A 22923-nucleotide genomic window follows, 5' to 3' on the forward strand; every position below is an offset into this window, starting at 1 on the left:
GACGCAGCGTGCAGGAACACAGCACCATGGTGACTCCACCGGACCGGGACGCTTGTAAGTGAGAAAAGACAGGATTGCGTGAGCAGGAAATGAAGACACGGCTGGTTGAGGTTCTCTCGGTGTACCGGAGGAGTCGTTAATCCAGTCCGCAGGGCCGCCTGAAGCTGTAGGCTGCATGACACGTTATGGTGATTATATTTTCATTATCGCGTTAATTCAAGCGGTTACTATGTTGCGCACGCTCGTCCCGACCTGTGTGTCTCTACCTGGAGCTGCACCTTAGCGCACTCACTCCTCTCACTCATTGCTCGGAGCGGTGGTCAGCGGTGCGCCCCGGTTCCGCCTGCCCGGCACCGCGTTGAGGATGGCCGGCCGCCGCGGCTGCGTGAACTCGCTGTGGTCTGGCACCGAGCGCGTCCGCATCGGAGAGCGCCTCAAAGCGACGCTCGCCGGGGTGATGGAGCTGGAGCTGCTCAGGTGCAAACACCTGCAGATGGTGGACGCTGCTTTGGAGGACCGAGCCGTCAACGCCGAGGAGCCACGGGCGGAGGAGGAGGAGGAGGAGGAGGAAGAGGAGGAGGAGGAGGGGAGCGGTACCCCGGAGAGCGCCGAGCATGGCTCTGCGACAACCCGCAGGCAACAGGTCAGTCAGTGCGTCTGTCACCGAGCTCTACATGACGAGTTTATTAAATATGGATGCGGTGATGATGGTGATCTGCCAACGAGCCAGTCCCTCTGCGGCTCAGTAGACAGATTTTATCGCTGCTGCTGCCTGGCGGCGCGTGGCTGTGCCGAGGGCTCAACACCCAAACTGACTGAGATGGTGCCAGGGACCATCCAAGCATGCAGCCCCGATTATTTTCCACAGCATCAGTGTGTGACCATCACATGGAGCAAATGTCATAGAGGTCAGGCTGCCAGGGCCAGCTCCAGTCTGGCTGGCTGTGTGCCCTGCCTCAAGGTTAGAGAGGAGGATGAGGTGGGACACACACACAGGCGCTAAAATCAGGTGCAGCCAGCAACCAGACACTGCTGCAGGTTTTTTTTTTTTTGGCTCTAAACTCATCAGCTGTAAAGGTCACTTTGGCACCCAGTTTGCATTCAAATCAATTTCATTGCAATATGAACTCCGTCACTGTCTAAGGCAAAAGTGCAGTTTTGATCTTTTATTGTGAAATGCTCCAGTGGAGTGTGACTGAGAGGTTATGGATGTGTGATCCTCAAACACACCCACATATAAAGTATCCCATTCACCAACCCTCTCCTGAAATGCATACACAGATCTTTTTGTGTTGAGAGTTGGAGGAATGTGACATTTAATACAGGAGGACAGGAAGTGAGCAGGTCTTGACCTGGAGGCTGTAGGTGGACTGGTCTGTTATTAGTGAACATAAACTATGTTTGAATCTGTGAAGTTATCAAAATGTAAAAATCTGTTGGAAAGGAGAGGACAGAGATGGCTGTGAGTGCACCCAGCAGGATTTACTGGTTAGAAATGGGAGACATAACAGATTACCTAAAATGGGCAAGAAAATACTGAATCTAGAGCAGTAAAATTCATCGATTGTACAGTTTGAGAATGAAAAGCAACTATTTTTCATTCATTTTCCATGCAAAAATGAAAGACATTCCCTAGTCACAGCTTCTTAACCCTTTGAAACCTGAGCAAAATGGCTTGATCAAAAACATGGGGAACAGGCAACGAGCAACATATGAAGAAATGGCCCAAAATGAGCAAAAACCTACTAAAAAGATGTCCAAAATTTAAAAATCCACAAAATGTCCTTAAATGTGAATTTTCCCCACTGTGGGATGATTAAAGGATTATCTTATCTTATCTTAAAAGTACCAAAAAAATCTAAGTTTAGGTAATTATAAATACAATTTTCTTGACATTTCCCCTATTTTTGGGATAATTTTCCTCTTTTCTAATAATACTCCACCTATTTTTCAGAGCAAATTTTTAGCAAAATTTCTTGTCATCTTTTACTTATTTCTTGCAGTTTGTTGGGCTTTTCTTTCCAAGTTGGTTACTGACTTCTCCCCCTGCTCAGGTTTCAAAAGGTTAAATTGCATGTGAAAGGCGTCTGACTACAGCATAATAAAACTCTTGTCCATCCAGGTTTTAAAGGGTTAAATCTAAGGACTTGCTGCTTTTCTTAGTCCTTTTTTAGCAACCCGAATATGTCACCAGACAGATAGCCCTCTTTAAATAAATTATTCTCTTTCCAGCAGTGAAAACTGATATTTTTCCAACTTAAATGCTGTTTTCCCATGTTTTTGTATCTAAGTGACTCTAAAATCTTGTCCAGTGTTGAGAGAGTGCTGCAGCCACAGCTGTGAAAGCGGCTGCAACGTAGTCCCTTCGGTAATTATGCACCATCAATGTCTGCTCATTAAAAGTGCTTTCTTTGAGGCTGCGATCGTCATCATAAGTGTCTGACAACGTTACAGAAGACTTTTGCTGGTGTGTTTGTTGTTGTGACCAAGTCTCGTTCTGAAATCTTGAGTCTCGAGAAGATAACAAAGTGACAGTTGGAGAAAGAGAGTTTGTTGTGTTGGAATAGAGAAAGCACAGATTAGTTTTATCTTAAAGATTTTCAGTGTCATGGCTGGATATTTAGCAGATTTTGATAATGTGGAAAAGTCAGCAAGATTTCAGAATGAGACCTCTCCTTCAGTGAGACTCAATAACAAACATATCGGTGTTGTATTGAGATAGTGTTTCTCTTCTGTGCATCTCTTGGTGGTTGGCGTTTGGAGTGAGGTTTGGTTGAAGTTGAGGCAGGGAAAAACATAATGACAGGGAAACAGTCTTCGACAGCTCTGGATCTGCGAAAAGTAAGGAAAACATTTCATTACTCTGTCTTCCATAATGCTGTCAGACACTTGAAATAACAATCAGAGCCTGTCAGTGGCAAAAACAAGAACTTTTATTACACATAAATACCAAATTGGACTTATGTTGCGGCCTGTTTCGCCGCTTTGGCTGCAGCAGTCTCTCAATACTGGACCACTTTAAAAAAAATGTTGTCCCACTCAGATACAAAAACATGGGAAAATAGGGTTTCAAGTTGAAAAATATCAAAGTTTTCCTTTAAGTAATTTTGCAATTTGCAAAAAATGACTAAATTCTACGTGGTTAATACTTCTAAATTTGAGTATTTTTTGGTTTTCTTTGTCTTTTTTAATATCAATCTAAATATTTTCGATTGTTAGCCGGACAAGACAAGTAGTCAGTTAAACTGTCATCTTGGTCAGGGTTCCTGCGCATCGTTAAAACGTTTTAAAAGGCATTGAATTCATTAATCTAAAAGTAAGGTCAGTAAAATGACTTAAATTAATCTTTCAAACATCTTAAAAATGCTCAGACATGGAAAGGTTTTTTTATGATTATTTTTTTTCTGACATTGAATTGTAAAATCTCAAAATAATTGGCAACACCCCTTTTTTTTGTTAAATAATTTAATAAATTTCTCTTCTTAAACTCATAATGATGGGAATCCAAGCACTGGAATCTCACATGCAAAGTGAAAAAACACAAAAATAGATAAGAAAACCGGCTATAAAAAGTCAACCAAATAGATATGTTTATTCTAAAATGTTTATTGACTTCCATGTGTCCCAACCTAAAAAGGGTTGTGGTTTTTTTTTCAATATTTGACATAGATAAATTAATTTTATCCCTGGACAAAAAAAACCATGATGTTAATGTTACAATAAACTTTTGGGCAAAATAAAACTGTCCTTAAGTTTTGGTTATTAGAGATTAGGTCTTAAACATCAGTTCGAGTGACATTAATAAAGTCTTAAAAAGCTTTAAATATGACTTGCCTTAAACTGTGGGAACCCTGCTTGGGAAAACTGTGATGGACATTTTGCCCCTTTTTTTAATCATAGTGCACAAATTATATCAGTACTTGCATCTTTCAACCTTTCAAAGACATTTTTTAATGAAATCATCCTCTTTCCAGTGGTGAAATTCATCCTTTACAACATCATCAAAATAATTGGCTTACTTTTTTTCTTCTTGGGCCTGATTCTCTGTATTGTACAGAGAGAGCAGTGATGTGCGTGTTATTCTCTCAGTCATGGATTATCTCGAGATCATTTGACAAACTGGTGACATGGCTGGTTCGTGTTGTGTTCAGGCTCTGCTGGAGTTTTTCAGATATTAAATCCTCGGCTGTGTTAGTAACATTTGATTGTTATTCTGAGAAAGTAACAGGCACTCCATCCTGGTCACTTTGCACAGAGAGTTGTTACCCTGTGAATATGTGTGCCTGATACTAATGAGCTGAATTACTCAGCAGCCTGCAGCACATTAGTACATGTTCTGTCTAAATCAGACCACAGCCGAGGTCACCTTCTGCAGAACGGTGTTTTTATTTGACAAAGTAATATTAAATCACATCCCTCTCAGGCTGCGCTGAAGAGAGGAGAATAACTCTAATAATAAAATGTGTTTCTATCAGAGCGGGGACAGAAATGGCAGTCCCATCTGAGGGCATCTGCATGCAAGTGCGGCTCATAAAGTGCCGCCCACCTCTCAACATCTCTTCTGTAGTTTCCCCCGCGGTGCTGAGAGATCCTGCAGAGCGGCCGCGTTGCATTGCTCATTCTCACCTCTGAAGGGAGCTGCCAGTGTAGCAGAGCAGGCTGGCTCTCTGCCCTCTGCCCGGGCCGACCTCCGCCAACGCACACACAGACAACATTTGCATAAATGGAGACAAATAGTTTTTTGTTGCAAAAGTGTCCACGTCTAGTTTAAATAGTGCAGCAGCTGGAAGGAAGAGAGAGTAGATGTTTATTTACTATCATAAAGGTTGAAAAATGTTACTTACTGTAAAGGTTTCATCCCCAAAAACATTATATTAATTTTTCTGGAATCCATTACTTACTGCTCTGACAATCGCAGGTTGTTCTGCTTTTAAAAATATAACTATTTTGTAAGCCGAGGATTAGATGACTCACAACATAATGCGCTCTACTTTAACACCAGCTTTGTTTTTTTTTTTTCTTTTTCCGTTTTAGAATTAAACTCTTTAAATGTGATTCACCTTTTCTCTCTCTAATAGCCGAGAGAGGCCCGGAGTTATCGCTGTACAAACCTGTATTTGGCAGGATGGGATTATGACTACGTGGTGTCATCTGTGATAGAAAAATGCAATTTTAAATGACATCTTTCCGACCATGTGATGAGTTCTGGCATCTGTGACGCATGCAGGTTTTTGGAGAAGTAATAACACCTCAAAAAGAAATGCTTCTCCAACATTGTTTGTGGAAAGAATTTAATTAGGAGGAATACGTTTCAATGTCATAAATAATTCATTTTTTGGGGTTGCAATCTGTTTTTATAAATTGAACCAGCTTTGATTTCCAAACATATTCTCCATGTTATAAAAAGTAGAGTAAAACTTGTTTGTAACATTTGAGTCTTTTCACACTTTTCTGCAACTCAGTTGTTGAAACACTGATTCAACGTTCAAAAATAAATGTGTCTTCGCTGAAGAAAGCAGGACAGGAGTGGGGGAAGTTGGGATTCTGCTGCAGAGCTTCCCATATGTAGTGCAGCTGCAGCAATTTGTCGATTAATCGACAGACAGAAAATGAATCAGCAACTGTTTTGTACGGCTAAATCTTTCCTGACAGCAGATAGATAAAACTTGAATGCTTTGTATTGTCTTAAAGGGACAGTTCACCCCAAAAACAAAATACACAATTTCCCTCTTGCCTGCAGTGCTATTTATCAGTTTTTAGATTGTTTTGGTGTGAGTTGCAGAGTACTGAAGATATCAGCTGTAGAGATCTCTGTTTTTTTTCCAATATAATGGAACTAGATGGCACTCGGCGTGTGGTGCTTAAATCACCAAAAAATACATCTGAAAAACTCAACAGCATTGTCTCGTTCCAAAAATCATGACCCAGTTACTCAAGATAATCCACAGATTTTGTTGTGTGCAGTTTCCTGTAGGAACTACTTTCTTTGTGCCGAACTACATTTACCAACCGAATCACCATGCAAAAGGAAGTAATATGTTATTGTGTCATATATTATTTTACAAATCATAAGTACATTTACAGTTATTTACATATTCTGACACAAACTTTATCTTTTTTTTTTTTTTTTTTTTTACATTTTTTTCCCGTTTGTTTATGTGAATGATGTTACCCAGCTCTAATAGCATCTTCCTCGGCTGAGCTGTAACGTTAGTTAGCGGTGTGAGGTGAGCTAGCGGTAGATGCTCACTTCCTTCCTTTGCGGGGATAGGGTCGGCGGGTGTAGTTTGGTAGAAAGAAAATAGTTCCTGACACGTTCCTAGGACTGTATATTAAATACTATCTTATACATAATACGTGTTTGTTGGAGAGAAATTGTAAACAAAACCTCAAGGTGAAAAATAATGAAATTAAATAAAGACAATTATAGAAAAACAATATGAGACAGCTCAAACCAAGTTCTTTGGATTATCTTGAATAACCGGGTCCTGATTTCTAGAAAGAGACATTGCTGTTGAGTTTTTCAGATGTATGTTTCTGGCGCCGAGTGCTGTTTAGGTCCATTATATTGGAGAGAAAGCAGACATCTCGACAGCAGATATCTCAGACACTCAGCAACTCATACCAAAACAGTCTAGACTGATATATAGCACCGCAGGATAGAGGAAAACATATGTTGTTATGATTTGGAGGTGATGTATCCTTTAAACGTGTAGTAAACCGGATATGTTTGGGGGGAAAAAAGCATTTGATAAGATTAAGTTGGTGATTTTTCAGTTTTCTGCTGTTTTATAGCCCACATGTCTAATCAGTGGAGATAATCAGAACATGGATCAATAACAAAGATGCTCGTTATTTGCAGACATAGTACACAGTATGTGTATGTGTCTCTGAACCGTCTGCAGTGTGTGTGCTCTCACTGAAGGCAGCCTGTCTTGAAATTAGGTTTACTATTGGCAAGCATCATCTTACATGGACAGCCATTAGCCTGACTTGTGGAGTGAGACAGCTTTTGTCTCTTGCTTCTTGCCTCAGGATCCTTCTGAGCGCACTGTGACAGGAAAACCCTGTAACGCTGATACTTTTATGTGCCCTGAAAAATTCACCTGAATGTTTAAAAAAAAAAAAAGAAGCTGCATCTCGCTCCAATCGGTTGGTAGAGATGAAGATGCACAGCGTGGGCTGTCTTTAAATTTCAATAGCGTATTAATAATGCATGAAACAATAAACACTGCGTCGTGTAGAACAAGCAAATGCTCCTCACCAAACGCTCGCTTCTGTTTGACCAAATTATTCTGCCTCAGCATGGCAACCATTTATCTCGCTGTAATGCTCTTATTAAGAGGAGGTGTGTTGCTTGCGCAGCTGTAGCATTAATGTCATCGACCCATACAACATTTCATATGGTCCACAGGGGCTGTGCTGCACCCTCGCATGTAGGAATATCATGTTACAGCTCTGCGAGCAGACCCCCACCCACATGTCTGTCAGCCTCCTATGATTTGATCATGCTCTGTAACATTATATCCTGTCATGTGCAGTGCATTATATTGTTGGGGGAGATTTTTGCAGACGTTAGGCTTGGGCGGGATGTAATATTTCATACCTTCCTGAAATTTCACCGAGGTATTCCGTATATGATGATGTGCAGCGCTTACATCCCCACCACCACTCCTGAAAGCAAGTGGGCTACTTACTTTTTATACTAATAAAAACACAATAGAAACACACAAATAGTAAGGAACAGTGATATCCTCACACCCTTTTTTCTTATTAAACAGAGAAATACAACTGCTCACCTTTTGAATTCAACTGTCTCTTGGTCACAGAAGACTGACGAGGCTTAATTGGCTCATTAACTCATCATAAAACACGCCGACAGACACAAAATACAACTCACTCAAACCCTCTTGGTTACTCTTGCAATCTAGCTACAAAGACCGCTGTTCCAGCAATCACCAGCTCCAGTTTGGTCGTAATGAAGTTAGATGTGGAAATGTTGTTATTCTCCACAGGCTTTGCTGTTGCTGGCTGCCAGCTGTTTACAGTCCTGTAACTTCTCCCTCTACCATTAGGTGTCACAGTGTCTTTCAGCTCAGCAGAGAAATTAGAAGCAGCATGAATGTAAATTGTGAAATAGCATACTGTAAATCTAAATTTGGACTGTCAGCTTTTTCTATAAAGGGCTGTCAACTCTGAAACGCGCTGACAACTGAAATCAAATTGATTCCAGGTTTTTAGTGTTTTATGCTCTTTAAAACTTTTTTTTTTTAGAAACACTGTACATGAAAGTCCAACTAGGTACAAGAACTGAAAATTAGCAGTAGCTATAGACTCGCTGTCTCATACTCTGCACTGGATGTTAAATTGCATGGTCCCCATCAAATAAATGAAAGATTGCAAGATAAGAGATTGCAGACTGAGCCTTGATAGTGCAGGCTGTGCAATACATACAATGAGTTTAACCCTGCCCTCTTAGGGTTAAAAATGACTCGCCACTATGTTTAACAGCATAGAAAACCCCCTAAAAAATGTTTTTTCAGCTTGAAATTCAATGACGTGAAGAAATGAAACACTGACTTGGTTCATATTTAAGCTGTACACCAAAAGGGGTAAAAAAATCTTGTCTTAGGGGTCATTTTTTTAACCTGGCAGTTATGATTAAATGCAGTCTTTCTGCACTGTGAAGAGGTAAAACTTAAAAAGTTTGTGATCAATGACAGGTTGTTTCTTCATGCAAAATAGATAGAATCAGGCTGCTTTATTTTAGGGGTTTAGTGAAGGTGGATCATTTTTGACCCACAGGACACGTGGCATATACAGAAAGTTCAGACAATACAAGGGTTAAAAGAAAGAGGAGTGCCTGTATTTATGACGATATTGAAAAACATACCTTTGGGATTTCTAAATACCCTGTTTTACCAAAATACAGTGATACCACCCAAGCCTAATTCATGTCTTTAAATAGAGCAGAAAAGGGAAGAGAAACTCAAACTGAGGCCTTTGCGAGTGCAGAAACGTATGCTCTTTCATGCAGTGAGAGGAATATGCAGTGAGTGGGATTCTGCAGCACAACAGAGAACAGTTCATACATGCGAGCGAGCGAGAGCCACAACACTGGATTGTGTGCGTGCTCAGGCTGAGGATGAGTTAAATCTTTCGCCGGTCCTGTTGTGCTGTTGTGGTTCTGTGTGGGAGGAGAAGTGAGCGAGAGTTAGAGAGCGAGCAGCTGTAGCTATGGTGAGCACGGGGCGGCGAAGGATATTACAGAAGTGGGAGGGTGGGTTGGGGATTATTTGTCAAGGGGAGTGTGGGGAGGGGGGGGTCCTTCAAGATGCCCTTCTCTCTCACCCGGCAACCGCTCAGCTCCCCCCCCCCACACCTCGCCGCCTTCACTCACTTTGTGACTCACTCTCTCATTTCTGTCTCTTTTTTTGTCCCTCTCACTCTTTTTTTTTTTTTTTGGTCACCCCCTCAGCCTCGACTCGTTTAAGATTCACTGAAAAAAAAATAATAAAATAGGGGACAAGAGCTCGTAATCTCACACAGGCAGAGGGGAGATAAGCTTAAGACAGGTCAAAGTCTGCAACTCTTTCTTTCCTCCCTTCCCTCCTTCCTCCGCCCCCCCCTTCCTTCTGCCACTCTGGCTGCTCTTTGTTACGTCATCTGTCTTCTCCCATTATCTCCTGCCCCCCCCCTCACTCTCTGCTGTCACCCCAGCAGTGACTCACTACCTGTATTGTCTCCTCGGTAACTGGAGGATTGATCAGTGCTACTGACAGTGTTTCTGTTGTCTGGGCTCGATCAGTCTAATGCGGGGGCTCCTCGCGACTGGAGGGGTGGGGGATTTGGAGGGTAATTGTACAAGCGGGGTTACTACGCCAAGCGCTCACTAATCTAGGAAATGGAGGCACTTTGCTTTACTTGATGGGGCTGTTGTTGTTCTTGCTGTTGTGTGTGTGTGTGTGTGTGTGTGTGAGGCCTCATTCTTGGCTTTTCCGGTAAGCGGTGTGATGTCACCGCAGCGTGTCTGGTAAATGTTATCATGGATGTCCACCCCTACATGTCTTTCACATGAGTCTAACCGCGTCTCTGCTCTCACATAGCGACACAGTACCAGGGAGTTTTGTAAGAGTGGCCTTATTGTCAGTTAGTATGGTTACATGTACAGTTAAACTATGGTTATAGCTCGATTAGGCAGTTTAATTGGACTGCTGTCCTTGTCCCAGTATACAAGGGGAGGGTCAATTTATTGACGGAAATATGTTTGACTCTGTCGTTGTAGGTGGCGATATGTCCCACTTCAGCTACTGGACATTTTTCTGGTTGACTATTACGTTACATACCAAACAAGCTGCAAACAGGTTGCATGTCGAATGGTGACAACATGGATAACTTTTTGGCGCTGTGCATTTTGTACATACTCTATTTTTACCTTTGCATTGTTTGTTTTCTTCCATTCTTTATCTTTTATTTTTCTCGGCTTTCTTCTGTGGTTTTATGAAGTTTGAGTTCTGGGTAAAAGTACAGCGTTGGGGTCGACAGATTATCGGCCTGTCCAATTATTGGGGCCAATATTTGGCATTTTGCAGATGATCTGTATCGTATCTGTATCTGTTTTGTTTTAATGATCGCAGATTATTTAATTAAAAAGTGCAAAGAAAGTGTCGGCATGAGAGGAAATTTTACTTTGTTAAATCTCAGGGAGCTATATTTATTTATTTTATTTTAACTTGACTTTATAAAAAAAGTTGCTGGGAACTTGTCGTGTTTGATGTTGAAAGTTTCAGTTTTGATTAAAGATTTGCTAAAGGCATTTAAACAAAGATTTGTGTTGGAGTTTGTTGTACTCCAAGTTCGAAATATTGACAGAAAGATTTTCATTTTTATTGTAAATGCATAACGGTTCCAAATATCAGTAATTAGTCTCATTAACTACTAATGAGTGGTTTTGGTATCGGCCCTGAAAAACCAATATGGGTCGACCCCCTAATATAGAGCATGCACTGAGCGCCAAGGCCAGTTCAGGTCCGACTGAGGCATATACATGAAAAAGTAGCTTGATTTCCAACCGTATTATCTAGGTATCCACTTTTAGTCCACTAACACAATAATTCAACTTATTCTAACATCATGTCAACATACTGAGTGGTGCAAAGTAAATTTGTACATTTACTCAAGTACATAACCTAAAAGGACAATTCACCCCAAAAATAAAAGTATGTATTTTTCCTCTCACCCGTAGTGTTATTTATCAGTCTAGACTGTAACGGTGTGGGTCTTGGAGATATCGGTTGTAGAGCTGTTACGGTCTTATGTCCACATGATTCTGCTTTCTACTCCAACTTCACTACATTTAAGGGAGAAATACTCCACTTTTTACTCCACGTCTTTTGTCTGACAACTATAAGATTAAAATTTCACAAGAAAAAACACAAAATACATAAACTTATAAAATACAATAATTTGTTAAAGATTAAATCAATGGTTCTTTACCTCTGTGTCATGTGACCATTATAGGTTATCAGTACACAGTCCAACACTTCATGTTTAAGATGACATTTAATAAGAGGGGAGAAGTACCAGTGCATGAAAACAATGCCTTTTCAATACTGTTTGTGGAAAGAAAACTCATTTAATTTGCATAAACATGTTTCAATATCATAAATAATTCAGCTTGGGGGCATGCAATCTGGTTTTATAAATAGAACCAGCTTTGATTTCCAAATGAAGTAGTCTGCATGTTGAAGAAACTAGAAGAGAACTTCACACCATGTATTTATTTATTTGTGTATGTATGTATTCATTCATTAATTCATTCATTCATTCATTTATTTATTATGCAGCTGGCCTCATCAACAAGGCTCAGTACCCCCACTGACGTGGACTCTTACCACCCCCATAGACATCTGCCTCTATACCCTCAGTCTTCAGCAGGGGGTCCTCAGAGTTACTGCATAGGTTCCACCAAATTATTGTTTTCTAAATTAATAAAAGTTTTTATTATTATCATTTGTTAATTTAATAATGTCTTCATATACACATTAGCGTGAATCCAGCCTATTATTATCAAAGACAAAACGACCTGTTTACAGACACAATGGATTGTTTTCTAATACTGTCAGAAACATACATGATAATAATAATAATAATAATAATAATAATAATAATAATAATAATAATAATAATAATAATAATAATAATAATAATAATAATATCTTTATTTCTATTGCACCTTTAAGAGCAGTTGTTTACAAAGTGCTTTGACAGACAAAGCAAAGGCAGAAACTGTAGGAATGATAAAATGAACATGAACATGAAAATGCCAAACAGATAAAGGTCGGAAACAGGCAAGAACAAAACGAGTTTACAAAAGGTCAAATAGGATAAGCAAATAAAAGGAATGAAGGTGATTAAAGCAGGCAGATCTTTAAAGATTGTTAAAGTACTCAATGGATAAAATTTTAGAAAATATAAGAAAAAATGCAGTAAAAGATGAGAAAAATAATTTAAGAAATATTCTAAGAAGACGACATCACATCAGTGAGGATAAAACAAAGATAAGACAAAAAAACAGATAAATAAGAGATAGATGAACAAGTAAATAATGTTAAACATGAACAGGTGGTAAAAACAGGACATAAGGATAAGGATAAAGTAAGAGCAGCAAAATGAATGAATAGAGGATGAGAGATGAAAAATGAATGAATATATAAAGCTGACATCACAAAAGCAAGTCTGTAAATGTGAGTTTTAAGAAGTGATTTAAAAGATAGTAACAGTTATTATTTACATAGATCAGTATTGTATGCACTATTAAAATGTATGTTTACAGGCCTACATGGCACAAAAGGACACCTTTCACATTAGCGTTTTGTCAAGTTTATTATGCAACTCAGTTTTATATTATGTTTGTAGTAGGGGAGTTGCTGCGCCGTCTCTCTTTCAGCTAAAGGGTCCTTGGCCTGAAAAACGCTGCTTTATATGTTACATTAACAGATCTTGGACTATTATCCATGTACATTGCACATATTATTTATACTGTGAACTTTTGCACATGCTGCATAAAAATATTGAGCTCTCATTTTTACAACAGCTATATTTTACATACTTGTATTCTCACACTATATATATTTTCAAGTGTCTTTTTAGAAAAAAAGGTATTTATCTTTTTGACTGTTGCAGTACTTTGCCGTTTTTTTTTTCACTTCCTCTTAATATGTGACTGTATGTTTATTGTTATGCACCAAACACCAAGGCAAATTTCTTTTAAGTGAAAACCTACATGATACTGAAGCTTATTCTGATTCTGAAATATGATGTACGACCATGTAATCATATACACAGTATTTAGATATTGTGGTCAGAGTTGTAATATTTGATTTCGTCAGTTTTGCTCAGCCCTCACGTGTCGCATGTTTTGTTTTTCTCAGGCTCCGTCTCCCTCAGATATCGTGGTACTGCCCTGTCAGAGCAGCCCAGAGGAATGTGGCAGTAATTCAGGGGACGGGACGGTCCACTCCTCGTCTGGCAGGGGGAGTAACTCACGCTGGTCGACTTTGTCCTGGGATGCCCCCTCTGACCTACTGTCTCCCCCAACACCAGACCCCAGTGGTGCAGTCCATCTGGACAGTGACTCCAGACCGAGTTCAGGTAAACACACACACACACACACACACACACACAGGTCTAAACACTTGTGCTCAGTGGTGAACAGTGTGTGTGGTCTGCAGCACTGACCTGAACAGTGACCACACAGTTTGTCACCTTCTGGTATCACCACAGCTCACCTTATGTAAGAGAAGTCACATTAAACATTAACAGAACTATTTTTTCTTCTGTTTACCTGCACTCGGGCACCAGGCTCTGACTCATTTGTTTCAGTCTCGCTGTCAACTTTTCAGCCTTTCTTTCCAAACTCTTATCCACTCTCATTGTGACTGCGACGTCTGTGTTACTACACCCAACTCTGACATTCCTCTCCCTGCCACGCACCCGTGCACGACCACTTTCATATGATTCTTTACTGACTGAAAACTTGGCAAGTAGTTCAACTCAAACTTGAAAACCTCAAAGGCATTATTTCAGTTATTTTTTAATTACATTTTTTTATGTCATTATTTTTTACCTGTAATTCTTCCAAATCTTAAATTCTTCTTTTTTTGCGGTTATAAAAAATATGATTTTTGAAATGAAGTTTTCTTTTCAAATTATGTTTATTGGCTTTTGTTCATTTTAAATAAATAGAACAAGCATTCACATCCTGAATGACAACATTTTCCCAGTAAAAGAAGAAACTTGGACAAACAATAAGTGAGCTTAATTGAAAAAAAAAAACAACAATAAAAGAAATGTTAAAACTATTTTTTTTAAAAAAGCATGGCAGATAAGCATTATTGAAAAAAACTCAAATAAAAATAAATGAATTAAAACTAAAACTAAAAAAATAAAAATAACATATTAGATAAGCGTTATTGAAAAAAAACAATAAATAAATAAAGAAAGAAAATGGAAAAAAAAAATTGATAAAAACATAACACATACACCTACAGATTCTTACATTAATACATACATACAACAAACCATACAAAATAGTTCCTTAATCAGTTATAAATCAGGAGTGTGCATCATCCTATTTTTCCCCCTTATTAGTAGCCATTTTAATTTGCAGTTTAATAAATTTTAACAGAATCTCATCCCACAAGTAACCCTAACCTTATTGCACCATTACAATAACAAATTTACAGCATGACATATAAAATTATAATTACATTGGTAAGAATGATAAATGAAAAAAAGCGGGTACAAATAAAAACTTAAAGACACAATGAAAGGGGTGTTAATTTAATAACAAATCCTGAAATTGTAATGAAGATTTTTGTGATTTTTTTGGTGCTGCTGTTCACAGCCGTTGTGTTTTGGCACTGCAGTAGCTCCATGCTACTTGTTAGTCAAACAGTGGCTCCAGTTCTGTGACGCCTCTCTGCTGGAATTTATGGTGCTGAAGTTTGAGTTTCTGTTGCTGATGTCTTTGTTTTTCTCATATACAACTAAACTACGCAAACTAGTGCTACAAAAAACATAATTTCCTTCCTCAGGAAAAACCCCAGACAGAGTGAATAAACAGCAATGTGTGTATGTGTATATAATTGTTGATTTTAAGTCACCTTATTTGAAAACTTGTTATATAAACTCCCTCTGAAACAATATGCATGATAATAAAAATATATATGCATATATACACATACTTTTTCCGCTTGCATATGTCTACATACATACACAAAAAAAACAAAAAAAAAGCTAAAAAGGATTTCAGAGATGTCATTCATATCACAGTGATCAAATATCAGTCATGGGTTTATGTTAATGAAATAGTCTATAAGGGGTTTCCTCTAAATGAAAATGTATTGTTTTGTAAATGTAAATGAATGTAAATTTTGATCACATCTTTCAGCAAAGTTGTGAGCAGGCTATGAAATAATGAAATACATATGAACACATAATAGGAATAGGTCAAGAGATGAGTAAAATCCCTTATTTAGAGAAATTATATTGATGCAATAAAATAATGTACAGTGTGTTATTTCTTTGTATTGTCACTTAGATGTTAGCAATAGACTGAACTTCTCCTCCTCACTCTTGTCAAGGTTTCTATTCAGTGAGCGGGAGCTCTCTCTCGGACTCTTGCTACTCTGTGTCCAGTGACGCTGCTCAGGGAGGATCAGCGCCACCAGCCAGACCCCCGAAGCTGTGGGAGCCGCTTCCTCTGTCCTCTGACAATACTGACATCCTGTGGTCAGAAGCTGCAGTGCAGCAGACGCAGCAGCAGCAGACGCAGCAGCAGCAGACGCAGCAGCAGCAGCAGACGCAGCAGCAGCAGCAGACGCAGCAGCAGCAGCAGCAGACGCAACAGCAGCAGACGCAGCAGCAGCCTCAGCAGCAGCAGCAGCAGCAGCAGCAGCCTGCACTGCAGGGCAGCCAGGAAGATGTTGAACCAACAGCAGAAACACTAGCTTCAGGTGAGCCTGTGCAAAAAAATTAGCAAAAGTACAAGAAAATTCCCCTAACAATTAGTAAATAAACGAAATAGGAAAAGAGAGGAAAAAACAAACAAATAAAGAAAAATTGCTCAGAATATTGTAACATAATTTTAGATATGTTATTATGATAATTATTATATTTTTTCTTGTTTGCCTAGACATTTTTCCCTATTTCTTTTTTTTTTTTCAATTTGTGCAACATTTCTTACCAAGTTGTTCATTTCCTTTTTCCCATGTTTTGAAAGAAACGGCACCAATTGGCTCAGGTTTGAATACTTATGAAAGGCGTCTGAAGGCAGCGCAAGAAAAGTGACGTCGCTCCAGATTTCATAGGGTTAGGAGAATTATCATCTAAAAGTATTTTTAAAAAATTGTCTGATGTGTTTTTTTCTCTCATCACTTACAGTCCACAGTGACATCGAAGCGACTGGTCTGAGCTTTCTGTCCGACCTCTGCTCAGGACTCAGTGACTCGTTGATTTTGTCCCTCCTCCAGCTTCTCGACTCCACCTCTTCTTCTTCCTCCACCGCCACCCTCCATCCAAACCCCCAGCTGGACCCTCGGTACTGCGCAGACCTGGTGTCCCGTCGGACCAAAGAAGTGTACCCCTACCCCAGCCCGCTGCATGCCGTCGCCCTCCAGAGCCCCCTCTTCACCTCTCAGAGCCAGGAGCAATCAGCCTCTGAAGGACCACAGCCAGATGAACCACAGGAGTCAAACAATGATCCAACTCTGCCTCTCCAGCCTCACCAGCCCGCTGCCCCGGCTTCTTTCACCCAACTGGAGCAATACATCTCTCGACTGGCTCGTCAGTACCACAGTCGGGTAACCTCCTCCACCTCCGATCTCACTTCAGCTGCCACTCCTGGTCAAGTCAGGCACAGAGGTCTTTGTACGCCTGGGAAAAGTCATGGCTCGACTCAGTCCCTATCTGCCTTTGAGAGCCGCAGCACGCCCTCCACCCTGCCGGGAGGCAGCGTCACTCCCTGTAAGTCACTGCTTGGAAACTCAGCCAGAATCAGCCTCAGCACCACCGGGAAAAAAGCCACAAGGAATTCAATCAACCTCGGAAACCTTCCTTCAGCAACCGGCGAAGACCTGAACATCAATCTGCATCTCAACCTCAACTTGAACCTGACTCCTGGTTTGAATTCCAGCCAGGGACTGGTGGACAATCCCAAAAATGGCAGCTGTGGAGCTTTGAGGAGCGACTTCGCTTCGGCTCCCATGACCTCGGCTACGTCACTCTCCTCCGTTACACCCACGCCAGCACTTAGGGCTCGCCCTCGCATTTCAACGTGTCCAAGCAGCCTGAGCCACCGCAGCTCCCTGGAGGTCACTTCAGGGTCCAGTCCTGGTTTTGGATCCTCCAACTTCTGTCGCTCATTAGACTGGAGCAGTGGGGCTCCACCTGAGACTGGACCGTCAGTGTTAAGTACAAATTCTGGATCAGCTCCGGGGTCCCAGCGCAGCAGCCTGATCCAAGAGTCCAGCTCCAGTCCGAAGCTCAGTGAAGACTCCCCAATGGTGGGGGAGATCTCCCGCCTTTCTGGCCTCTCTCGGGCTGTTGTGGTTGGACTGATGGAGCAAGGAGTGGAGCTGGATATTGACTGCTTCCAAACAGATCCTGCGGGCGAGGTGAGGGGTCACAGTAAAACTCACCTGACAGCCCAGACGGATCTGTCACATGACTATGCCAGACTGAACGACCTGAATCCCCAGAGACCGATACAGCTGTCTCTCAGCGTCACCCATTCTCCACAGTCTCAGTCCAGCCTCACCCCTCCTCTCTCACACTCCAGCAGCCCCATACACCCCTATCAGTCCATCCATATCCCCTCTCCTCACTACTCCTCACACTGCCACTACCAGCAGATCCCTTCTCCATCAGACCTCCCCTCTTCTACAGCCTCCTCTCCTGCCTCCCGCCCCACCGCCAGGGGCCGCTCCCCTCCCCGGCCTCTCCAGCCTCTGGGTGCCACCCCGCTCTCTGTTTTCCGACGGGACGCGCCCTTCCAGTGCTCCCTGCCGCGCACCAACACCAGGAGCTCTCCTTTGGAGCACGGTGGCATCCAACACAGGGGTGGATCACTTCGGCAGAGTGGGGGAGGAGGCGGTGGATGGAGGAGGGCCGAAGGTGAGGGGCTTTACAGAGGAAAACACGCCTCCCACAAGTTGGTCCGTGCAGCCACAGTGAGCAGCTACGCCAAGAGAGAGGACTACAGCTCGGTCTGGGCGGAGGAGCAGGAGAGGGAGCGATCAACATCCCAGACACCTAAGAAGACCTCCAACAAACTGTGGAGGGGCTTCGAGGGACGCCTATGGAGCAAAGAGTCCGAAAGCGAAAGGGAGGAAATGGACAGAACAGAGTATGGGTACGGATGGAGGAGGAACAGCGTTGGGAGCTGGAGGAGAGAGCATCGAAGGGCGAAGGCTTCAACCAGCAGTAACGACAAGAGGCCGAAAGTAGAAAACTCCCCGATCTTCTCAAAGAAGAGGGGGAAGGAAGAAGGGGAGAGACGCAGCACCAGCCTCAGGCTCTCCAGGCGGGCTTTGTTCAGGAGCGAGTCCCAAGGCTTGCTGGTGCCTCGTAACCACGGAGAGGAGCCCACAAAGCGGGCACACTGGGTCTCCTCTTTAGACGTAGGGCAAGGCGGCCTCAGCAAAGACGAAGGCGTCAGACTGCTGAGAGCGAAGGAGGGAGACAAACGGCTGTCCTCCACCGCCAGCCTCTTTAACCTCTCTCGCTCTCAAAGCCTGGAGGGCAGCTGCCATTCCCTCTCCCCTCTCTCCTCCCCTTCCTTTTCCCCCTCTCCTCCTCCGAGGATGCCCCTCCAGCGCTCCCGATCACTAAGGGACTTGGGGAGGAGAGTGTTTGGCTCCATGAGGTCCCTGAGTCTCAAACGGAAGCCATCCAAGAAATGACACTTGTACAATAAATAACCGTGGCAGTGATTGCATCTTCCCTGTGTTTCGTTCAAAACACCAGTGATGGCTGACGTTATATTTCATGTATAAGGAAGTGCCATCATTTTAATGCAACACTTCACCTCCAAAATGACTCAGCCTGTGTTATGCTGAATTCATGAAGAAAACTTTTCCACATGCCTTCACAGTGAACCAAGAATCCAAAACACTAAGAAAATTCTTGATGAATTGAAGTCATAGGCGACCGTCTGTAAACGGGAACTTCACCCATTTTCAAAATGCATACATGTTATTCCAACGGTCTAAGACAGTCTAAAAATATTAATAAACATGAACAACTCTCTCTCAAATGCAAAAACTAGAGTGCCATTGCTCAAATTTGTGATGTCGTAGAGTTTAAAGTCTGGAGACGGTGAAAGGTTTTGGAGATGAGCAGTATATGGGTGCATTTTCTGTTTTAGACCTGAGAACACTGCAGAGGATTGAAGTTTATTTGGGTATAAAACAGAAAACAAACGTTCTGTGGGTCCATAAATTCAGGCTCTTATTCACTGTCTGTGAAGCAGCTCCAGACTTTATACTTGATGACATTTCACGTTTGAGACTTCTCTGGTTTCTGGCTTTGAGAGAGAGCAGAACGTGTTTGCAAATATTGATTGAACCTTCCTTGGCGATAGAAATAACGCACCAGAATTCATGATTTAGGTGATGCTCCCCTTTAACAACAGCAAAACTGTAAGCTGAGTTGCCATCCAAATGTTGCACATTATTTGTAAAAAAATTCTAAAGATCTGCAAAAAAAAGCAAATTTGTATGCTTTTTCTCCAGTCAGTTTCCATAATACCACTGCAGAAGTAGAGCACCAGTTGAACCTGAAATTAAGGGAAAAAATAGATGCTTAATAACAGAAAGCACACCGGAAAAAGACAAAAGAGAACACCTAATATTACAGCATGTGCTACTGGAACTGTTGTGGTGTCAGCCCTGTGTGCGTAAGTGTGTTAAAAGTCATCCAGCGATAATAAGGACAGCTTGTAGTGGCCTGTGCCATGACTGTACACTTAGTCTTTTTCCATTGCAGCTAGTGGCATTTACCTTTTATTAATACACCAACTTTTCCACCTCTCCAAAGTGTAAAACCATTTTTTGCCATATTGCAAACCTCACTCAAGCCATGTAGTATAATCCAAGTCTCATTTATCCAGTCGTATGCTCAGTTCTTTCAAACAAGTCGGCTCTTTCCTATCGGGAATTGAAAGTAAAGTAAAACTTATGCATGCTCTTTTCAAAGCCAGACTTCAATGACAAAAACAGTAATTTTACCACTCTGAACAAAGGAGCTGCTGGTCTACTGCTGCCTCGATGATTTAGTTTGTGTTAATGTGTGACTTTGTTTTAAAGGATTAGTTTTGAATGACCAAAGTCACACAATAACAAAAAATAATTGATCGTGGCAGCAGAAGACCTGCAGCTCTGATGTTCAGCAAGGTAAAATTACCATTTTTAATATAGAAAAGTAATGAACACCAAAGGTTGTAGATAGGTGCTGATTAGTGGCAGCTTGTTGAGGGCCTCATGAATGTTTTCTGCTCAAACTATTGGTGCAGCATGATTATCTAATCACAGTCAGCTGTGTGACTAGGGCGTGCATGATTGTTGATCTTAAAGAAGAACTGAGGGCTGAAACACCATTTGAATAAAAGAGAAATGCATGTGGAGCTAGTGCGAAACTTCTTGTTATTGTCAACAGAGTCCAGCTTTGAAGAGAGCATAGATGTTGGAAATGTCTGTTTGGGAACTACTGAGCATACAACTGGATACATGAGACTTGGATTATACAGCATGAGTTTGTAAGAGTTTGTTTGCTGTTGTTAAATGTGGACCCTATAACGTCCATTCATCAAGAATTTCATCCATTTGTGGAGTCTTCGTTTACTGGAGGCATGCAACAAAAGTTTTCCTCATGAGTCCAATGTAACACAGGTGAGTAACAGATACACACATGATCGTTTTGGGGGGTGAAGTATTCCTTAAAACCTTCAAAGACTTCTGATAGGTTAGACAGATACACTGGTTTTATAATACTGGCCATAAGATGCCAGTTCTTTCATAAACAGCCAATACAATGGAAGTTCCTCTCAGGCGCATAAAGTCTGTAAAACCTACTATTAATTTGCTCTTGGCTCATGTCATTCATCTTAGTAATGTTTTATACATTTTTAAAGACATCAACATTTTTTATAGCCACCCCAAAAATCTACAAAATGTCAAAAAAGGTTCTGCAGTATATGTACACTGCTTTGCAGCCAATTGATTTCACTGTTTCCCAAAGTTGATCCTCACTGACAATTTATTCTTGCAAACTGTACGCAAGGGTTGTCATGATACTATTCTAAACTTTAATGCAATACTAGTATATAATAATAATAAAAACATGATACTCAATACCATGGCAAAAAGAAAAAAAGTCGTAGGCACACAAACATTTTTTCCCTCTAAATTTTTTTTTAACAATCTGCGCACAATGTTGGTACAGAAAAAGTCACTGAGCACATGTGACATGCTCATGTAAAGTGGTGGTTTTGTTGTTGGAGAGAATCTCGTGACAGCCACAGGTTGACATAATTTTTCCTCCCTGTTTTAGTTGTGCAGCCTTGGGTTGAAAATTGGATTGTAGATTTTTTTTTTTTAATATATACCTCTGGTACTCCTGATGCTTTGGAATATGGATGAGCGAGTAGACGATTATCTGTTTCTGTTCACTCAACTAAATTATCTGTATCCACATCTGTGCTTGGAGTGAGCAGAGATTGAACTGGAAGTAGGTGTGGTTTAATCTGAAAGTGGATGGGACCAAAACAAATACTGTATGCACAGTAACTGAGGATCTACCTAAATTTGGTTTACATACACGTCACTGCTGATTGGGTAGCACCTCTGACACCCACCGAACCCGAGAAAGCATACTTCAAAGCCTGTTTAATACCATTTTGAGGTAACATGCTTAGTCTGGAAACTGCAGTTTTCAGATAGAACGTGCCCCTGATACTGATACGGTTTGATTAGGAGTTTCTATATTTATTATTTATTAGAAAACTATATCCAGAACAATCTCAGGATTGAGCTTCAGATCATTTTTGATCACAGGAGTGTGAGATTGAATACGGCTACCCAAATGAGGACAGATATCTGCACCTAATATTATTTCATCTGAGTACTCGGCTAAACCCTACTTTCGAATGTATAATTTATGGAGACTGTATCCTTTTAAACATGTGGTATTTGAAAAGTATCAATACTTCTGATAACCTTATTGTGTACCCTACAGCAGTGAGCAAGAGCACTGAAGGGTGCAGCAGGATCTCAGAGAAATGTCAGCGAAGAAAACATGGGTGATAATTTCGCAGTGAATCATTCCTTTTAGGGGCTGCAAAGAACTACAAATCTTTTGAAAAAAAAAAACTTTATTAGTGTGGGTTTTAGTGGAGTTTTTCATAGTGTGAATGCTGTTTCAAAGAATTTCACAGCTCAACAGAACATTATTCTGGGCTGAAGAGTTGCCCAGTTTAAAGATGGTGAATATGAACTCTTGTTTTTGGCTCTAAGCAGAATCCTCCTGTAACCATGAGTATGAATGTGTATGTGTACACCCCTCTGCATGCTGCTCTGTGACTTGTTCAGTGATTATAGCTATTGTGAGAATGTGATATTTCTCTTTGTTTATGGGCGACAGTGCCTCTGAAGTACAATCACATTGGCCAGATGATGACCAAAACCAAGCAAATACTCTTTAACTTGATATTGTGCTCAGGATTTTCAAATAAATATTGAATGATTAAAAATATTGATGAGTTACTTGAGACAAAATGTGGCTTCTCATGGCTTATGATTAATAAAAAGAAACCTATGATTAAACTTGTACTGTGCCTGAAATACCAACATTATATAATCTATT

The 22923-nt window shown here is 41.0% G+C and overlaps 1 protein-coding gene across 1 annotated transcript; it reads left to right on the forward strand.

The window, feature by feature from the left end:
* Window positions 1-22883, forward strand: LOC121948493 (uncharacterized). Its single transcript, XM_088081002.1, has 4 exons — window positions 1-643; window positions 13434-13653; window positions 15648-16019; window positions 16447-22883. The coding sequence occupies exons 1-4, from the start codon at window positions 365-367 to the stop codon at window positions 18963-18965; spliced, it is 3390 nt and encodes a 1129-aa protein (XP_087937128.1). The 5' UTR covers window positions 1-364; the 3' UTR covers window positions 18966-22883.
* Window positions 22884-22923: the final 40 nt, after the last annotated feature.

This window comes from Plectropomus leopardus, chromosome 8 (assembly GCF_026936395.1).
Source record: "Plectropomus leopardus strain MGB_pleo_1.0 chromosome 8, ASM2693639v1, whole genome shotgun sequence".
Classification (NCBI taxonomy): Eukaryota; Metazoa; Chordata; class Actinopteri; order Perciformes; family Serranidae; genus Plectropomus; species Plectropomus leopardus.